The 13,763-nt window shown below is 66.9% G+C and overlaps 1 protein-coding gene across 1 annotated transcript in view; it reads left to right on the top strand.

The window, feature by feature from the left end:
• The window catches only part of MUC5B (mucin 5B, oligomeric mucus/gel-forming), a 33,383-nt gene that overhangs the window by 16,545 nt on the left and 3,075 nt on the right, over positions 1-13,763 (top strand). Inside the window, exons 32-47 of the mRNA XM_032595098.1 lie at positions 185-1,902; positions 2,803-4,617; positions 5,656-6,082; positions 6,118-7,335; positions 8,008-9,238; positions 9,408-9,589; positions 9,853-10,024; positions 10,876-11,132; positions 11,373-11,559; positions 11,643-11,850; positions 11,931-12,106; positions 12,174-12,243; positions 12,440-12,540; positions 12,835-12,866; positions 13,136-13,316; positions 13,602-13,706. Coding sequence (XP_032450989.1) covers positions 185-1,902; positions 2,803-4,617; positions 5,656-6,082; positions 6,118-7,335; positions 8,008-9,238; positions 9,408-9,589; positions 9,853-10,024; positions 10,876-11,132; positions 11,373-11,559; positions 11,643-11,850; positions 11,931-12,106; positions 12,174-12,243; positions 12,440-12,540; positions 12,835-12,866; positions 13,136-13,316; positions 13,602-13,706 — 8,080 coding nt within the window. The remainder of the gene's footprint in view (positions 1-184; positions 1,903-2,802; positions 4,618-5,655; positions 6,083-6,117; positions 7,336-8,007; positions 9,239-9,407; positions 9,590-9,852; positions 10,025-10,875; positions 11,133-11,372; positions 11,560-11,642; positions 11,851-11,930; positions 12,107-12,173; positions 12,244-12,439; positions 12,541-12,834; positions 12,867-13,135; positions 13,317-13,601; positions 13,707-13,763) is intronic.

The raw sequence follows: 13,763 nt of genomic DNA, 5'->3' as shown, positions 1-13,763 counted from the left end.
CTCTGGGACCACCCAGATCCTTCCTTCCTCCCAGAGGACCACCCAGAGGGTCTCTGTCCCCACCTCCCAGCCAGGTCCCTCCTCCCCTCGGACCACCCAGACCCATTCTTCTTCTTCTGGGACCACCTGGAGGGTCACTGTCCCCACCTCCCAGCCAGGTCCCTCCTCCCCCCGGACCACCCAGAGACTCTCTGTGGCCACCAGCCAGACGCTTCCTCCCTCTGCCAGGATCACAGAGAGGGTCTCCAGCCCCAGCCCCTCCTCCTCTCCGGGCATCCCCACGACGACCAGCAAGCCCACCTCAGTCCACGCACCCACCACGGTCCCTGTGGTGACCTCCAGTGGGCGGGCCACCCCCTGGTCCCGGCCCAGCAGGCCCACCTCCAGGACCACGCCGCTCTCCACAGCCTCGCGGCCCGGCTCCACCAGGCACACGCTGGCCCCCTCATCCTCCCCGGGCTGCAGGCCACGGTGCGCGTGGACAGACTGGTTCGACGAGGACTACCCCATACCGGGCCCCGACGGCGGGGACTTCGAGACCTTCGCGGTCTGGCGCTTGGCCGGGCACGTCTTCTGTGACCGGCCCCGGGACATCGAGTGCCGATCAGAGAAGGTGCCCGATGCGCCCCTGGAGGAGGTGGGGCAGGTGGTCCAGTGCAACGTGAGCTTTGGGCTGGTGTGCCGCAACCGCGAGCAGCCGGGGCCCCTGCCCTACTGCCACAACTTCCACGCGCGACTGCTCTGCTGTGAGGACTACAGCCACTGCACCACCACCCCCGCCACCACTGCGGCCCTGTCCCTGGAGACCTCCCTGTCCCCGGAGACCTCCCGTACCTCGGCGATGCCCACCACCACGCCCACCACTGTCTCCCGCTCCCCGCCCGGCACCCGGGTCAGTGCGTCCCCGACGTGGCGCACCGAGACCTCGTCCGGCCTCCCCGGCACCGTGCCCAGCACCGCCGGGGCCACCTCCAGCACCAGGACCTCCCTACCGCCCCCCACGACCGAGGCCACCAGCTCCCCGCCGAGCACCGCCCTGGGCTCCTCCACAGTCGCCTCCACGGCCACGTCACCAGCAGTCGGGTCCACGGCCTGCGAGCCTCGCTGTGCCTGGACGGATTGGCTAGACGAGAGCTATCCGGTGCCAGGGGCCTCCGGTGGGGACTTTGAGACGTATGCCAACATCCGGGCGGCCGGCAAAGCCATCTGCAAGCGGCCCCTGGGCCTGGAGTGTCGGGCCGAGCTGCTGCCCGACGTGCCCCTGCAGGAGCTGGGCCAGGTGGTGCAGTGCAGGCTGGGCGAGGGTCTGGTGTGCCACAATCGTGACCAGGTTGGCCGGTTCAAGATGTGCCTCAACTACCACATCCGCGTGCTCTGCTGTGACGACTACAGCCACTGTCCCAGCACCCTGGCCACCACTACGATGACCCCCCGGGCCACCAGCCCGGGTCCGACCCCCACACTGGCTGCCAGTACCACCGTCTGGTCCCCAACGACCCCCAGTCCTACAGCGCCCAGCACGGGCCACACCGCGGCCACCTCCCCGTGCCAGCCCGCCTGCCGCTGGACGGGCTGGCTGGACAGTGACCAGCCCCTGCCCGGCCGCTTCGGGGGCGACATTGAGACCTACTACCACATCCAGGACACGGGCGGCCAGCTCTGCGCGGATCCCGAGGCCATCGAGTGCCAGGCCGTCCTCTTCCCGGACGTGCCCTTGGAGCAGCTGGGCCAGGTGCTACGATGTGACGTCAACTACGGACTCATCTGCAGGAACAACCGGCAGAGAGGAGGCCAGACTTGCCTCAACTACCACATCCGCGTGCTCTGCTGTGACGACTACAGCCACTGTGCCAGCTCTGCGGTCCCTGAGCCCACCAGCAGCAGCAGCAGCACAGGACAAAGGTCATCGCAGGTTACTGGGCCGCGAACGACGGCCACGCACCCCTCCTCCCCTGCCACCACCCGGAGGGTCACTGTCCCCACCACCCAGACCGTTCCTCCTTCCTCTGGGACCACCCAGACCCTTCCTTCTTCCCCTGGGACCACCCAGACCCTTTTCACTTCCCCTGGGACCACCCAGAGCCTTTCTGTTTCCTCTGGGACCACCCAGACCCTTCCTTCCCCTGGGACCACCCAGACCCTTTTCACTTCCCCTGGGACCACCCAGACCCTTCCTTCTTCTTCTGGGACCACCCAGACCCTTCCTTCTTCCTCTGGGACCACCCAGACCCTTCCTTCTTCCTCTGGGACCACCCAGACCCTTTTCACTTCCCCTGGGACCACCCAGAGCCTTCCTTCTTCCTCTGGGACCACCCAGACCCTTCCTTCTTCCCCTGGGACCACCCAGACCCTTCCTTCTTCCTCTGGGACCACCCAGACCCTTCCTTCTTCCTCTGGGAACACCCAGACCCTTCTTCCTTCCTCTGGGACCTCCCAGACCCCTGCTCCTTTCTCTGGGACCACCCAGACCCTTCCTTCTTCCCCTGGGACCACCAAAACCCTTCCTCCTTCCTCTGGGACCACCCAGACCCTTTTTACTTCTCCTGGGACCACCCAGAGCCTTTCTGTTTCCTCTGGGACCACCCAGATCCTTCCTTCCTCCCAGAGGACCACCCAGAGGGTCTCTGTCCCCACCTCCCAGCCAGGTCCCTCCTCCCCTCGGACCACCCAGACCCTTTCTCCTTCTTCTGGGACCACCCAGATCCTTCCTTCTTCCCCCAGGACCACCCAGGCCCCTCCTTCTTCTGGGACCACCTGGAGGGTCACTCTCCCCACCTCTCAGACAGGTCCTTCCTCCCCCAGGACCACCCAGACCCTTCCCCCGTCCTCTGGGATCACCTGGAGGGTCACTGTCCCCACCTCCCAGCCAGGTCCCTCCTCCCCCCGGACCACCCAGAGACTCTCTGTGGCCACCAGCCAGACGCTTCCTCCCTCTGCCAGGATCACAGAGAGGGTCTCCAGCCCCAGCCCCTCCTCCTCTCCGGGCATCCCCACGACGACCAGCAAGCCCACCTCAGTCCACGCACCCACCACGGTCCCTGTGGTGACCTCCAGTGGGCGGGCCACCCCCTGGTCCCGGCCCAGCAGGCCCACCTCCAGGACCACGCCGCTCTCCACAGCCTCGCGGCCCGGCTCCACCAGGCACACGCTGGCCCCCTCATCCTCCCCGGGCTGCAGGCCACGGTGCGCGTGGACAGACTGGTTCGACGAGGACTACCCCATACCGGGCCCCGACGGCGGGGACTTCGAGACCTTCGCGGTCTGGCGCTTGGCCGGGCACGTCTTCTGTGACCGGCCCCGGGACATCGAGTGCCGATCAGAGAAGGTGCCCGATGCGCCCCTGGAGGAGGTGGGGCAGGTGGTCCAGTGCAACGTGAGCTTTGGGCTGGTGTGCCGCAACCGCGAGCAGCCGGGGCCCCTGCCCTACTGCCACAACTTCCACGCGCGACTGCTCTGCTGTGAGGACTACAGCCACTGCACCACCACCCCCGCCACCACTGCGGCCCTGTCCCTGGAGACCTCCCTGTCCCCGGAGACCTCCCGTACCTCGGCGATGCCCACCACCACGCCCACCACTGTCTCCCGCTCCCCGCCCGGCACCCGGGTCAGTGCGTCCCCGACGTGGCGCACCGAGACCTCGTCCGGCCTCCCCGGCACCGTGCCCAGCACCGCCGGGGCCACCTCCAGCACCAGGACCTCCCTACCGCCCCCCACGACCGAGGCCACCAGCTCCCCGCCGAGCACCGCCCTGGGCTCCTCCACAGTCGCCTCCACGGCCACGTCACCAGCAGTCGGGTCCACGGCCTGCGAGCCTCGCTGTGCCTGGACGGATTGGCTAGACGAGAGCTATCCGGTGCCAGGGGCCTCCGGTGGGGACTTTGAGACGTATGCCAACATCCGGGCGGCCGGCAAAGCCATCTGCAAGCGGCCCCTGGGCCTGGAGTGTCGGGCCGAGCTGCTGCCCGACGTGCCCCTGCAGGAGCTGGGCCAGGTGGTGCAGTGCAGGCTGGGCGAGGGTCTGGTGTGCCACAATCGTGACCAGGTTGGCCGGTTCAAGATGTGCCTCAACTACCACATCCGTGTGCTCTGCTGTGACGACTACAGCCACTGTCCCAGCACCCTGGCCACCACTACGATGACCCCCCGGGCCACCAGCCCGGGTCCGACCCCCACACTGGCTGCCAGTACCACCGTCTGGTCCCCAACGACCCCCAGTCCTACAGCGCCCAGCACGGGCCACACCGCGGCCACCTCCCCGTGCCAGCCCGCCTGCCGCTGGACGGGCTGGCTGGACAGTGACCAGCCCCTGCCCGGCCGCTTCGGGGGCGACATTGAGACCTACTACCACATCCAGGACACGGGCGGCCAGCTCTGCGCGGATCCCGAGGCCATCGAGTGCCAGGCCGTCCTCTTCCCGGACGTGCCCTTGGAGCAGCTGGGCCAGGTGCTACGATGTGACGTCAACTACGGACTCATCTGCAGGAACAACCGGCAGAGAGGAGGCCAGACTTGCCTCAACTACCACATCCGCGTGCTCTGCTGTGACGACTACAGCCACTGTGCCAGCTCTGCGGTCCCTGAGCCCACCAGCAGCAGCAGCAGCAGCACAGGACAAAGGTCATCGCAGGTTACTGGGCCGCGAACGACGGCCACGCACCCCTCCTCCCCTGCCACCACCCGGAGGGTCACTGTCCCCACCACCCAGACCGTTCCTCCTTCCTCTGGGACCACCCAGACCCTTCCTTCTTCCCCTGGGACCACCCAGACCCTTTTCACTTCCCCTGGGACCACCCAGAGCCTTTCTGTTTCCTCTGGGACCACCCAGACCCTTCCTTCCCCTGGGACCACCCAGACCCTTTTCACTTCCCCTGGGACCACCCAGACCCTTCCTTCTTCTTCTGGGACCACCCAGACCCTTCCTTCTTCCTCTGGGACCACCCAGACCCTTCCTTCTTCCTCTGGGACCACCCAGACCCTTTTCACTTCCCCTGGGACCACCCAGAGCCTTCCTTCTTCCTCTGGGACCACCCAGACCCTTCCTTCTTCCCCTGGGACCACCCAGACCCTTCCTTCTTCCTCTGGGACCACCCAGACCCTTCCTTCTTCCTCTGGGAACACCCAGACCCTTCTTCCTTCCTCTGGGACCTCCCAGACCCCTGCTCCTTTCTCTGGGACCACCCAGACCCTTCCTTCTTCCCCTGGGACCACCAAAACCCTTCCTCCTTCCTCTGGGACCACCCAGACCCTTTTTACTTCTCCTGGGACCACCCAGAGCCTTTCTGTTTCCTCTGGGACCACCCAGATCCTTCCTTCCTCCCCGAGGACCACCCAGAGGGTCTCTGTCCCCACCTCCCAGCCAGGTCCCTCCTCCCCTCGGACCACCCAGACCCTTTCTCCTTCTTCTGGGACCACCCAGATCCTTCCTTCTTCCCCCAGGACCACCCAGGCCCCTCCTTCTTCTGGGACCACCTGGAGGGTCACTCTCCCCACCTCTCAGACAGGTCCTTCCTCCCCCAGGACCACCCAGACCCTTCCCCCGTCCTCTGGGATCACCTGGAGGGTCACTGTCCCCACCTCCCAGCCAGGTCCCTCCTCCCCTCGGACCACCCAGAGACTCTCTGTGGCCACCAGCCAGACGCTTCCTCCCTCTGCCAGGATCACAGAGAGGGTCTCCAGCCCCAGCCCCTCCTCCTCTCCGGGCATCCCCACGACGACCAGCAAGCCCACCTCAGTCCACGCACCCACCACGGTCCCTGTGGTGACCTCCAGTGGGCGGGCCACCCCCTGGTCCCGGCCCAGCAGGCCCACCTCCAGGACCACGCCGCTCTCCACAGCCTCGCGGCCCGGCTCCACCAGGCCGGCCCCCTCATCCTCCCCGGGCTGCAGGCCACGGTGCGCGTGGACAGACTGGTTCGACGAGGACTACCCCATACCGGGCCCCGACGGCGGGGACTTCGAGACCTTCGCGGTCTGGCGCTTGGCCGGGCACGTCTTCTGTGACCGGCCCCGGGACATCGAGTGCCGATCAGAGAAGGTGCCCGATGCGCCCCTGGAGGAGGTGGGGCAGGTGGTCCAGTGCAACGTGAGCTTGGGCTGGTGTGCCGCAACCGCGAGCAGCCGGGGCCCCTGCCCTACTGCCACAACTTCCACGCGCGACTGCTCTGCTGTGAGGACTACAGCCACTGCACCACCACCCCCGCCACCACTGCGGCCCTGTCCCTGGAGACCTCCCTGTCCCCGGAGACCTCCCGTACCTCGGCGATGCCCACCACCACGCCCACCACTGTCTCCCGCTCCCCGCCCGGCACCCGGGTCAGTGCGTCCCCGACGTGGCGCACCGAGACCTCGTCCGGCCTCCCCGGCACCGTGCCCAGCACCGCCGGGGCCACCTCCAGCACCAGGACCTCCCTACCGCCCCCCACGACCGAGGCCACCAGCTCCCCGCCGAGCACCGCCCTGGGCTCCTCCACAGTTGCCTCCACGGCCACGTCACCAGCAGTCGGGTCCACGGCCTGCGAGCCTCGCTGTGCCTGGACGGATTGGCTAGACGAGAGCTATCCGGTGCCAGGGGCCTCCGGTGGGGACTTTGAGACGTATGCCAACATCCGGGCGGCCGGCAAAGCCATCTGCAAGCGGCCCCTGGGCCTGGAGTGTCGGGCCGAGCTGCTGCCCGACGTGCCCCTGCAGGAACTGGGCCAGGTGGTGCAGTGCAGGCTGGGCGAGGGTCTGGTGTGCCACAATCGTGACCAGGTTGGCCGGTTCAAGATGTGCCTCAACTACCACATCCGCGTGCTCTGCTGTGACGACTACAGCCACTGTCCCAGCACCCTGGCCACCACTACGATGACCCCCCGGGCCACCAGCCCGGGTCCGACCCCCACACTGGCTGCCAGTACCACCGTCTGGTCCCCAACGACCCCCAGTCCTACAGCGCCCAGCACGGGCCACACCGCGGCCACCTCCCCGTGCCAGCCCGCCTGCCGCTGGACGGGCTGGCTGGACAGTGACCAGCCCCTGCCCGGCCGCTTCGGGGGCGACATTGAGACCTACTACCACATCCAGGACACGGGCGGCCAGCTCTGCGCGGATCCCGAGGCCATCGAGTGCCAGGCCGTCCTCTTCCCGGACGTGCCCTTGGAGCAGCTGGGCCAGGTGCTACGATGTGACGTCAACTACGGACTCATCTGCAGGAACAACCGGCAGAGAGGAGGCCAGACTTGCCTCAACTACCACATCCGCGTGCTCTGCTGTGACGACTACAGCCACTGTGCCAGCTCTGCGGTCCCTGAGCCCACCAGCAGCAGCAGCAGCAGCACAGGACAAAGGTCATCGCAGGTTACTGGGCCGCGAACGACGGCCACGCACCCCTCCTCCCCTGCCACCACCCGGAGGGTCACTGTCCCCACCACCCAGACCGTTCCTCCTTCCTCTGGGACCACCCAGACCCTTCCTTCTTCCCCTGGGACCACCCAGACCCTTTTCACTTCCCCTGGGACCACCCAGAGCCTTTCTGTTTCCTCTGGGACCACCCAGACCCTTCCTTCTTCCCCTGGGACCACCCAGACCCTTTTCACTTCCCCTGGGACCACCCAGAGCCTTTCTGTTTCCTCTGGGACCACCCAGACCCTTCCTTCTTCCTCTGGGACCACCCAGAGCCTTCCTTCTTCCTCTGGGACCACCCAGACCCTTCCTTCTTCCTCTGGGACCACCCAGACCCTTTTTACCTCCCTTGGGACCACCCAGACCCTTCTTCCTTCCTCTGGGACCTCCCAGACCCCTGCTCCTTTCTCTGGGACCACCCAGACCCTTCCTTCTTCCCCTGGGACCACCAAAACCCTTCCTCCTTCCTCTGGGACCACCCAGACCCTTTTTACTTCTCCTGGGACCACCCAGAGCCTTTCTGTTTCCTCTGGGACCACCCAGATCCTTCCTTCCTCCCAGAGGACCACCCAGAGGGTCTCTGTCCCCACCTCCCAGCCAGGTCCCTCCTCCCCTCGGACCACCCAGACCCTTTCTCCTTCTTCTGGGACCACCCAGATCCTTCCTTCTTCCCCCAGGACCACCCAGGCCCCTCCTTCTTCTGGGACCACCTGGAGGGTCACTCTCCCCACCTCTCAGACAGGTCCTTCCTCCCCCAGGACCACCCAGACCCTTCCCCCGTCCTCTGGGATCACCTGGAGGGTCACTGTCCCCACCTCCCAGCCAGGTCCCTCCTCCCCCCGGACCACCCAGAGACTCTCTGTGGCCACCAGCCAGACGCTTCCTCCCTCTGCCAGGATCACAGAGAGGGTCTCCAGCCCCAGCCCCTCCTCCTCTCCGGGCATCCCCACGACGACCAGCAAGCCCACCTCAGTCCACGCACCCACCACGGTCCCTGTGGTGACCTCCAGTGGGCGGGCCACCCCCTGGTCCCGGCCCAGCAGGCCCACCTCCAGGACCACGCCGCTCTCCACAGCCTCGCGGCCCGGCTCCACCAGGCACACGCTGGCCCCCTCATCCTCCCCGGGCTGCAGGCCACGGTGCGCGTGGACAGACTGGTTCGACGAGGACTACCCCATACCGGGCCCCGACGGCGGGGACTTCGAGACCTTCGCGGTCTGGCGCTTGGCCGGGCACGTCTTCTGTGACCGGCCCCGGGACATCGAGTGCCGATCAGAGAAGGTGCCCGATGCGCCCCTGGAGGAGGTGGGGCAGGTGGTCCAGTGCAACGTGAGCTTTGGGCTGGTGTGCCGCAACCGCGAGCAGCCGGGGCCCCTGCCCTACTGCCACAACTTCCACGCGCGACTGCTCTGCTGTGAGGACTACAGCCACTGCACCACCACCCCCGCCACCACTGCGGCCCTGTCCCTGGAGACCTCCCTGTCCCCGGAGACCTCCCGTACCTCGGCGATGCCCACCACCACGCCCACCACTGTCTCCCGCTCCCCGCCCGGCACCCGGGTCAGTGCGTCCCCGACGTGGCGCACCGAGACCTCGTCCGGCCTCCCCGGCACCGTGCCCAGCACCGCCGGGGCCACCTCCAGCACCAGGACCTCCCTACCGCCCCCCACGACCGAGGCCACCAGCTCCCCGCCGAGCACCGCCCCGGGCCCCTCCCCGGCTGCCTCCACGTCCCTGCCTGTCATGGTGTGGACCTCGTCCACCTCCGTGGTCACCACCCCGAGGCCCCCAGCACCCAGCAGCACACACTTCACCACCGGCTGCTTCTGCCGGGCATACGGGCAGCTCTTCTCTCCCGGTGAGTGAGGAAGCCCCTGGTTCCTTCCAACTGTCCGCCCAGGGCACTCAGACCCTGGGTCTCTGGGGCCCCTCCGTGTGCGTCCTGCGACTCAGGTGGTGCCGCCCAAGCCCCAGCTTCTCCTGAGCTAACCTTGGCGTGACCCCCTTGGTGATTTTCTCCTCTACAGGGGATGTGGTCTACAACAAGACGGACAGTGCGGGCTGCCACTTCTCTGCCATCTGCAACCAGCGCTGTGACATTGACCGCTTCCAGAGCACCTGCCCCACCTCCTCACCCCCAGCATCCTCGGCCCCCCTGTCCCCCTCCTCCGCAGCTCCTCCCTGCGACCTCCTTGTCCCTCCCCGACAGGTGCACTTCCTGCCTGTGCTTCCTTTTTTTGCTGTGTGCCCGGGGTTGGGCAACCAACTGGGGGCTGAGGCCTGCCCTGCGTGGGGCTGAGGGTGGCCCCCGCTCACCCCTCCACGGGTAGTGCCGGAGGAAGGCGCCAAGGGTTGGGGCTGGCCCAGGACACAGGGCCCGCCCTGGGCAAGGAGGGACCTGAGGCTGTGGCAGGGCCACGTGGCAGGTCTCGTGGCCCCCAGCCGGTGAGCACCGTACCCTCTGTCTCCCAGGTGAACGAGTCCTGGACCCTGCCGGGCTGCACGGTGGCCCGGTGTGAAGGCAACAACCGCATGGTGCTTCTGGAGCGGAAGTCAGCGGCCAGCGTGAGCTGCGTGAATGGGCATCGGCCAGTCAGAGTGTGGCAGGGGAGCGAGCCGTGTGACTTCCGTTTTGAGTGCGAGTGTAAGCTGGGTGGGGCCGGGGGGTGTGCAGGGAGCCCCCCACATGGAAGGGGCTCCTGAACGGGGGGTGGGCGTGCACACGGGAGCAGCAGCCGCGCCGGTGTCCCCGGGGTTTCTGGGCGTCTTTCGTGGAGCACTTCCGGCCCGGGCCCCGGACGCCTGGACGCCTGGACGCCTGGACGGCAGGTTCCGGGAGAAGCGAGGACCGCACACTGGGTCACAACACCAGGAATGCCTGAGGCTGCAGGGAGGGCCCTCCCTGCCTTGTCAGCTTTGGGGGCTCCAGGCATCCCTAGGCTTGTGGCCACGGGCCTCCAGCCGTGGCTCGGCCTTCCTGTGGCCACTCCTTTCTTTACAAGGACACGTATCACTGGGCTAGAGCGACCCTGGTAATCCGGGATGGTATCCTCTAGATACTTAACGTAATTACTGACATGAAGACCCTTTCCCCAAATAAGGGTCCGTTCTCAGGCTCTGGGGACATGTCCTTATCCTGCAGGGCCACCATCCAGCCTACTCGCCCATTTTATAAAAAAGGCAGCCGAGGGGCGCCTGCGGGGCTCAGTCGGTTGAGCGTCCGACCTCGGCTCAGGTCACGATCTCGCGGTTTGTGAGTTCGAGCCCCGCGCCGGGCTCTGTGCTGAACATCTCAGAGCCTGGAGCCTGCTTCGGATTCTATGTCTCTCCCTCTCTCTGCCCCTCCCCTGCTCAGGTTCTGTCTCTCTCTGTCTGTCAATAATAAATAAACATTAAAAAACAAAAATTTAAAAAAGAGGCCGCCAAGGCCCAGGGCAGTTGAGTGGCTCCCCCAGGTGGCACTTTTGGGGTGAGGGGACTGCCCATGTCCCGCAGGCTTGTGCAGCGGCTGGGGTAACTCTCACTACAACACCTTTGACGGCACCTCCTACTCCTTCGTGGACAACTGCACCCACGTGCTCATGCGGGAGATCCGCCCGCGCCACGGGAACCTCAGCATCTACATGCACAACTACTACTGTGGGGCCACCTCAGCCACTGCCCAGTGTCCCCGCGCCCTCAGCACCCGCTATAAGTCCACGGAGGTCATCCTCACCACCGGCACCGGCGCCAACGGGCAGGAGGAGCCCCTGGTGAGTGGCCCTGCCCTGCATCACCGGGGAAGGCCTGCAGGCCTGGAGGTCAGCCCCCGGAGGGGCCTCTGGAAGGGCAAAGGGCGTGCCATGACGCCCCGGGGGCCCGAACGCGGCCAGCTGGGACTCCCCCAAGGAGACGGGGCCCCAGCACCCGGGAGGGAGAGCCTCCAAGGCAGGCCCTGCCGCCCCACCGCCCGATCATGGATCCCCCACCCCCACCCCCCGATATGTCCTCAGATATTGTTTGACCGAAAGCAAGTGAGCCCGGGCTTTGCGAAGAACGGCGTGAGTGTGTCCGTGACAGGCACCAGCACGATGGGCATCGACATTCCTGCCCTTGATGTCAGCATCAGCTTCGACGGGCACGTCTTCCAGGTCCGGCTGCCCTACACCCACTTCAGCCACAACACGGAGGGCCAGTGCGGTGAGTGGGGGCCACAGCCGCCTCAGCGCAGGTGGGGGGAGGGGCAAGGGCAAGACCGTGACCCTGCTGCCCCACCTCCCCAGGCACCTGCACCAACAGCCAGACAGACGACTGCCGCCAGCCAGACGGCACCACCGCCCCCACCTGCCAAGACATGGCCCATACCTGGCTGGTCAGGGAGAGCAGCAGGGAGGACTGCGGGGCACCCACCCCCCAGCCCCCGGTACCACCCGCCACGCCCACCTCCTCCCCATGCCCCCCAGCACCTCTCTGCGAGCTGTTGCTGAGCCCGTGAGTCTCTCCTCTGGGTTTGGTGGTCCTGGGACAGCGACCTGCTCTCTGCCCTGGCCCCTGACCGCCCCTGCCCACAGGGTCTTCGCAGAGTGCCACGGCCTCATCCCGCCGGGCCCGTTCTTCAGCTCCTGCGTCAGTGATGGCTGCCAAGCCGACCGCCAGGCGCCCTGCAAGAGCCTGGAGGCCTACGCAGCACTCTGCCGTGCCCAGGGCGTGTGCAGCAGCTGGCGCGACGCCACCGGCGGGCTGTGCAGTGAGTCGGGGCGGCCCCTGGGGGCTCTGGCCTCCTTGGCCCAGCTGACACCTGTCTCTGTCCCCAGACTTCACCTGTCCGTCCGGCAAGGTGTACCAGCCGTGTGGCCCCGCACAGCCCGCGTCCTGCGACTCCAGGTAAAGCCTGCCTGCGAGGTCCGGGGGCACCAAAGGGCCTGGGGCTCCCTTCCCCCACCCCGATCTCTGAGCCTTGGCTCCCGAGTGGCCCCGGGCAGCTGGCCAACCCCAGCAGCCCGCCCTGCCCTCGGCCCTCGCCCCTGGGACTGCACTCATGTGGATCGAGGGTCCTAGGAATGCCCTCCTGTCCTTGCAGGCGCCAGAGCGAGGTGGGCAAGGGGCTGGCGGAAGGCTGCTTCTGCCCGGATGGACACACCCTCTTCAACACGCACACAAACGTCTGCGTGCGCGAGTGCGGTAAGGACCCGCCGCGGCTGCCCTGACCTGAGCTACAGGGCTGCAGGGGGAGCTCTGGGGTGGGAAGACGCCAGTCCAGGACCGTCCCTCCTGGGTGCTCACTCCACAGAGGGCGCAGTATGGCCGTGACACCGAGTTCCCCAGGGAATTGTGTCCCCAGCGGGAAGAAGAGGCCTCTGCTGGGGGTGGGGGCAGCCAGGCCCGCAAAGACATGTCCCAGGGCCTGTGGTCTCTGCCCACTGGGTCTGGAACCCAGCACCCCCAGTGATCTTCCCCTTCCTTCTCCCCTTGCAGGCTGTGTGGGACCAGACGGGTTTCCCAAATCTGTGAGTATTCTGCCCCCCAGCTACCTGCCCCCTCGCCTGAGCAATGGGAGGGAAAGCCCCATCTCAGGGCACCCTGCTGTGCCCAGGCAGCCCTGTGGGGGGCTGGCGTGGGGTGCCCCGGGGTGCGACACATCCCTGTCACCAGGGCTGCTGCAGAGACAGCAGCTTGAGCGGGAGGCCAAAGGCTGGCATGACCACACTGAGGGCTGCAGCCCAAGAGCCAGGGCACTGTCTGGGAGTCTCCAGGGACCCTGACTGGTCTCTTCCAGCCCGGGGAGCGGTGGGTCAGCAACTGCCAGGACTGCGTGTGTCACGAGGGCTCCCTGTCGGTGCGGTGCACGCCCGTGCTGTGCGAAGCCCAGGACCGGCCCCTGCAGTGCAGCCGGGCGGGCCTGGTGACTGTGACCAGGCCTGTGGCTGACAAGCCGTGCTGCCTGGAGACGCTGTGCGGTGAGCCCCGTGCCCCCATTGGCCACAGGGTGAGGAGGGCCGAGGAGGGGGCCAGTTGGTGGGCCAGTTGGTGGGCCTCTTGGTGCTTCATTTTTCTACCTAAAATGAGGCTGGTGGCTTCTGGTGTGGCTGGGTACAGCGAGGGGATCCAGCAGGAACCCAGAAGATTCAACCCCCAGGAAAAAAATATGACTGTTGCAAGAAACTCCCCTAGACTGTGAGCCGGCACAGCCAGAAAAGGGGAGCTGCAGGGGTGCCCCTGACAGCGCCCCGACTCTCCCACAGTCTGCAACACGACCACCTGCCCCCAGAGCCCACCCAAATGTGTGCCGGGAGAGGAGCTGGTGGCCACCCAGGAGGAGGGCGACTGCTGCCCCACCTTCAGCTGCCGTGAGCTGTGCTGGGGATTCTCTGGGGTGGGGCTCGGGCGGCGGAGGGTGAGCACTT

This window comes from Lynx canadensis, chromosome D1 (genome assembly GCF_007474595.2).
Source record: "Lynx canadensis isolate LIC74 chromosome D1, mLynCan4.pri.v2, whole genome shotgun sequence".
NCBI lineage: Eukaryota > Metazoa > Chordata > Mammalia > Carnivora > Felidae > Lynx > Lynx canadensis.
This window is presented reverse-complemented; position numbering and strand designations above follow the sequence as displayed.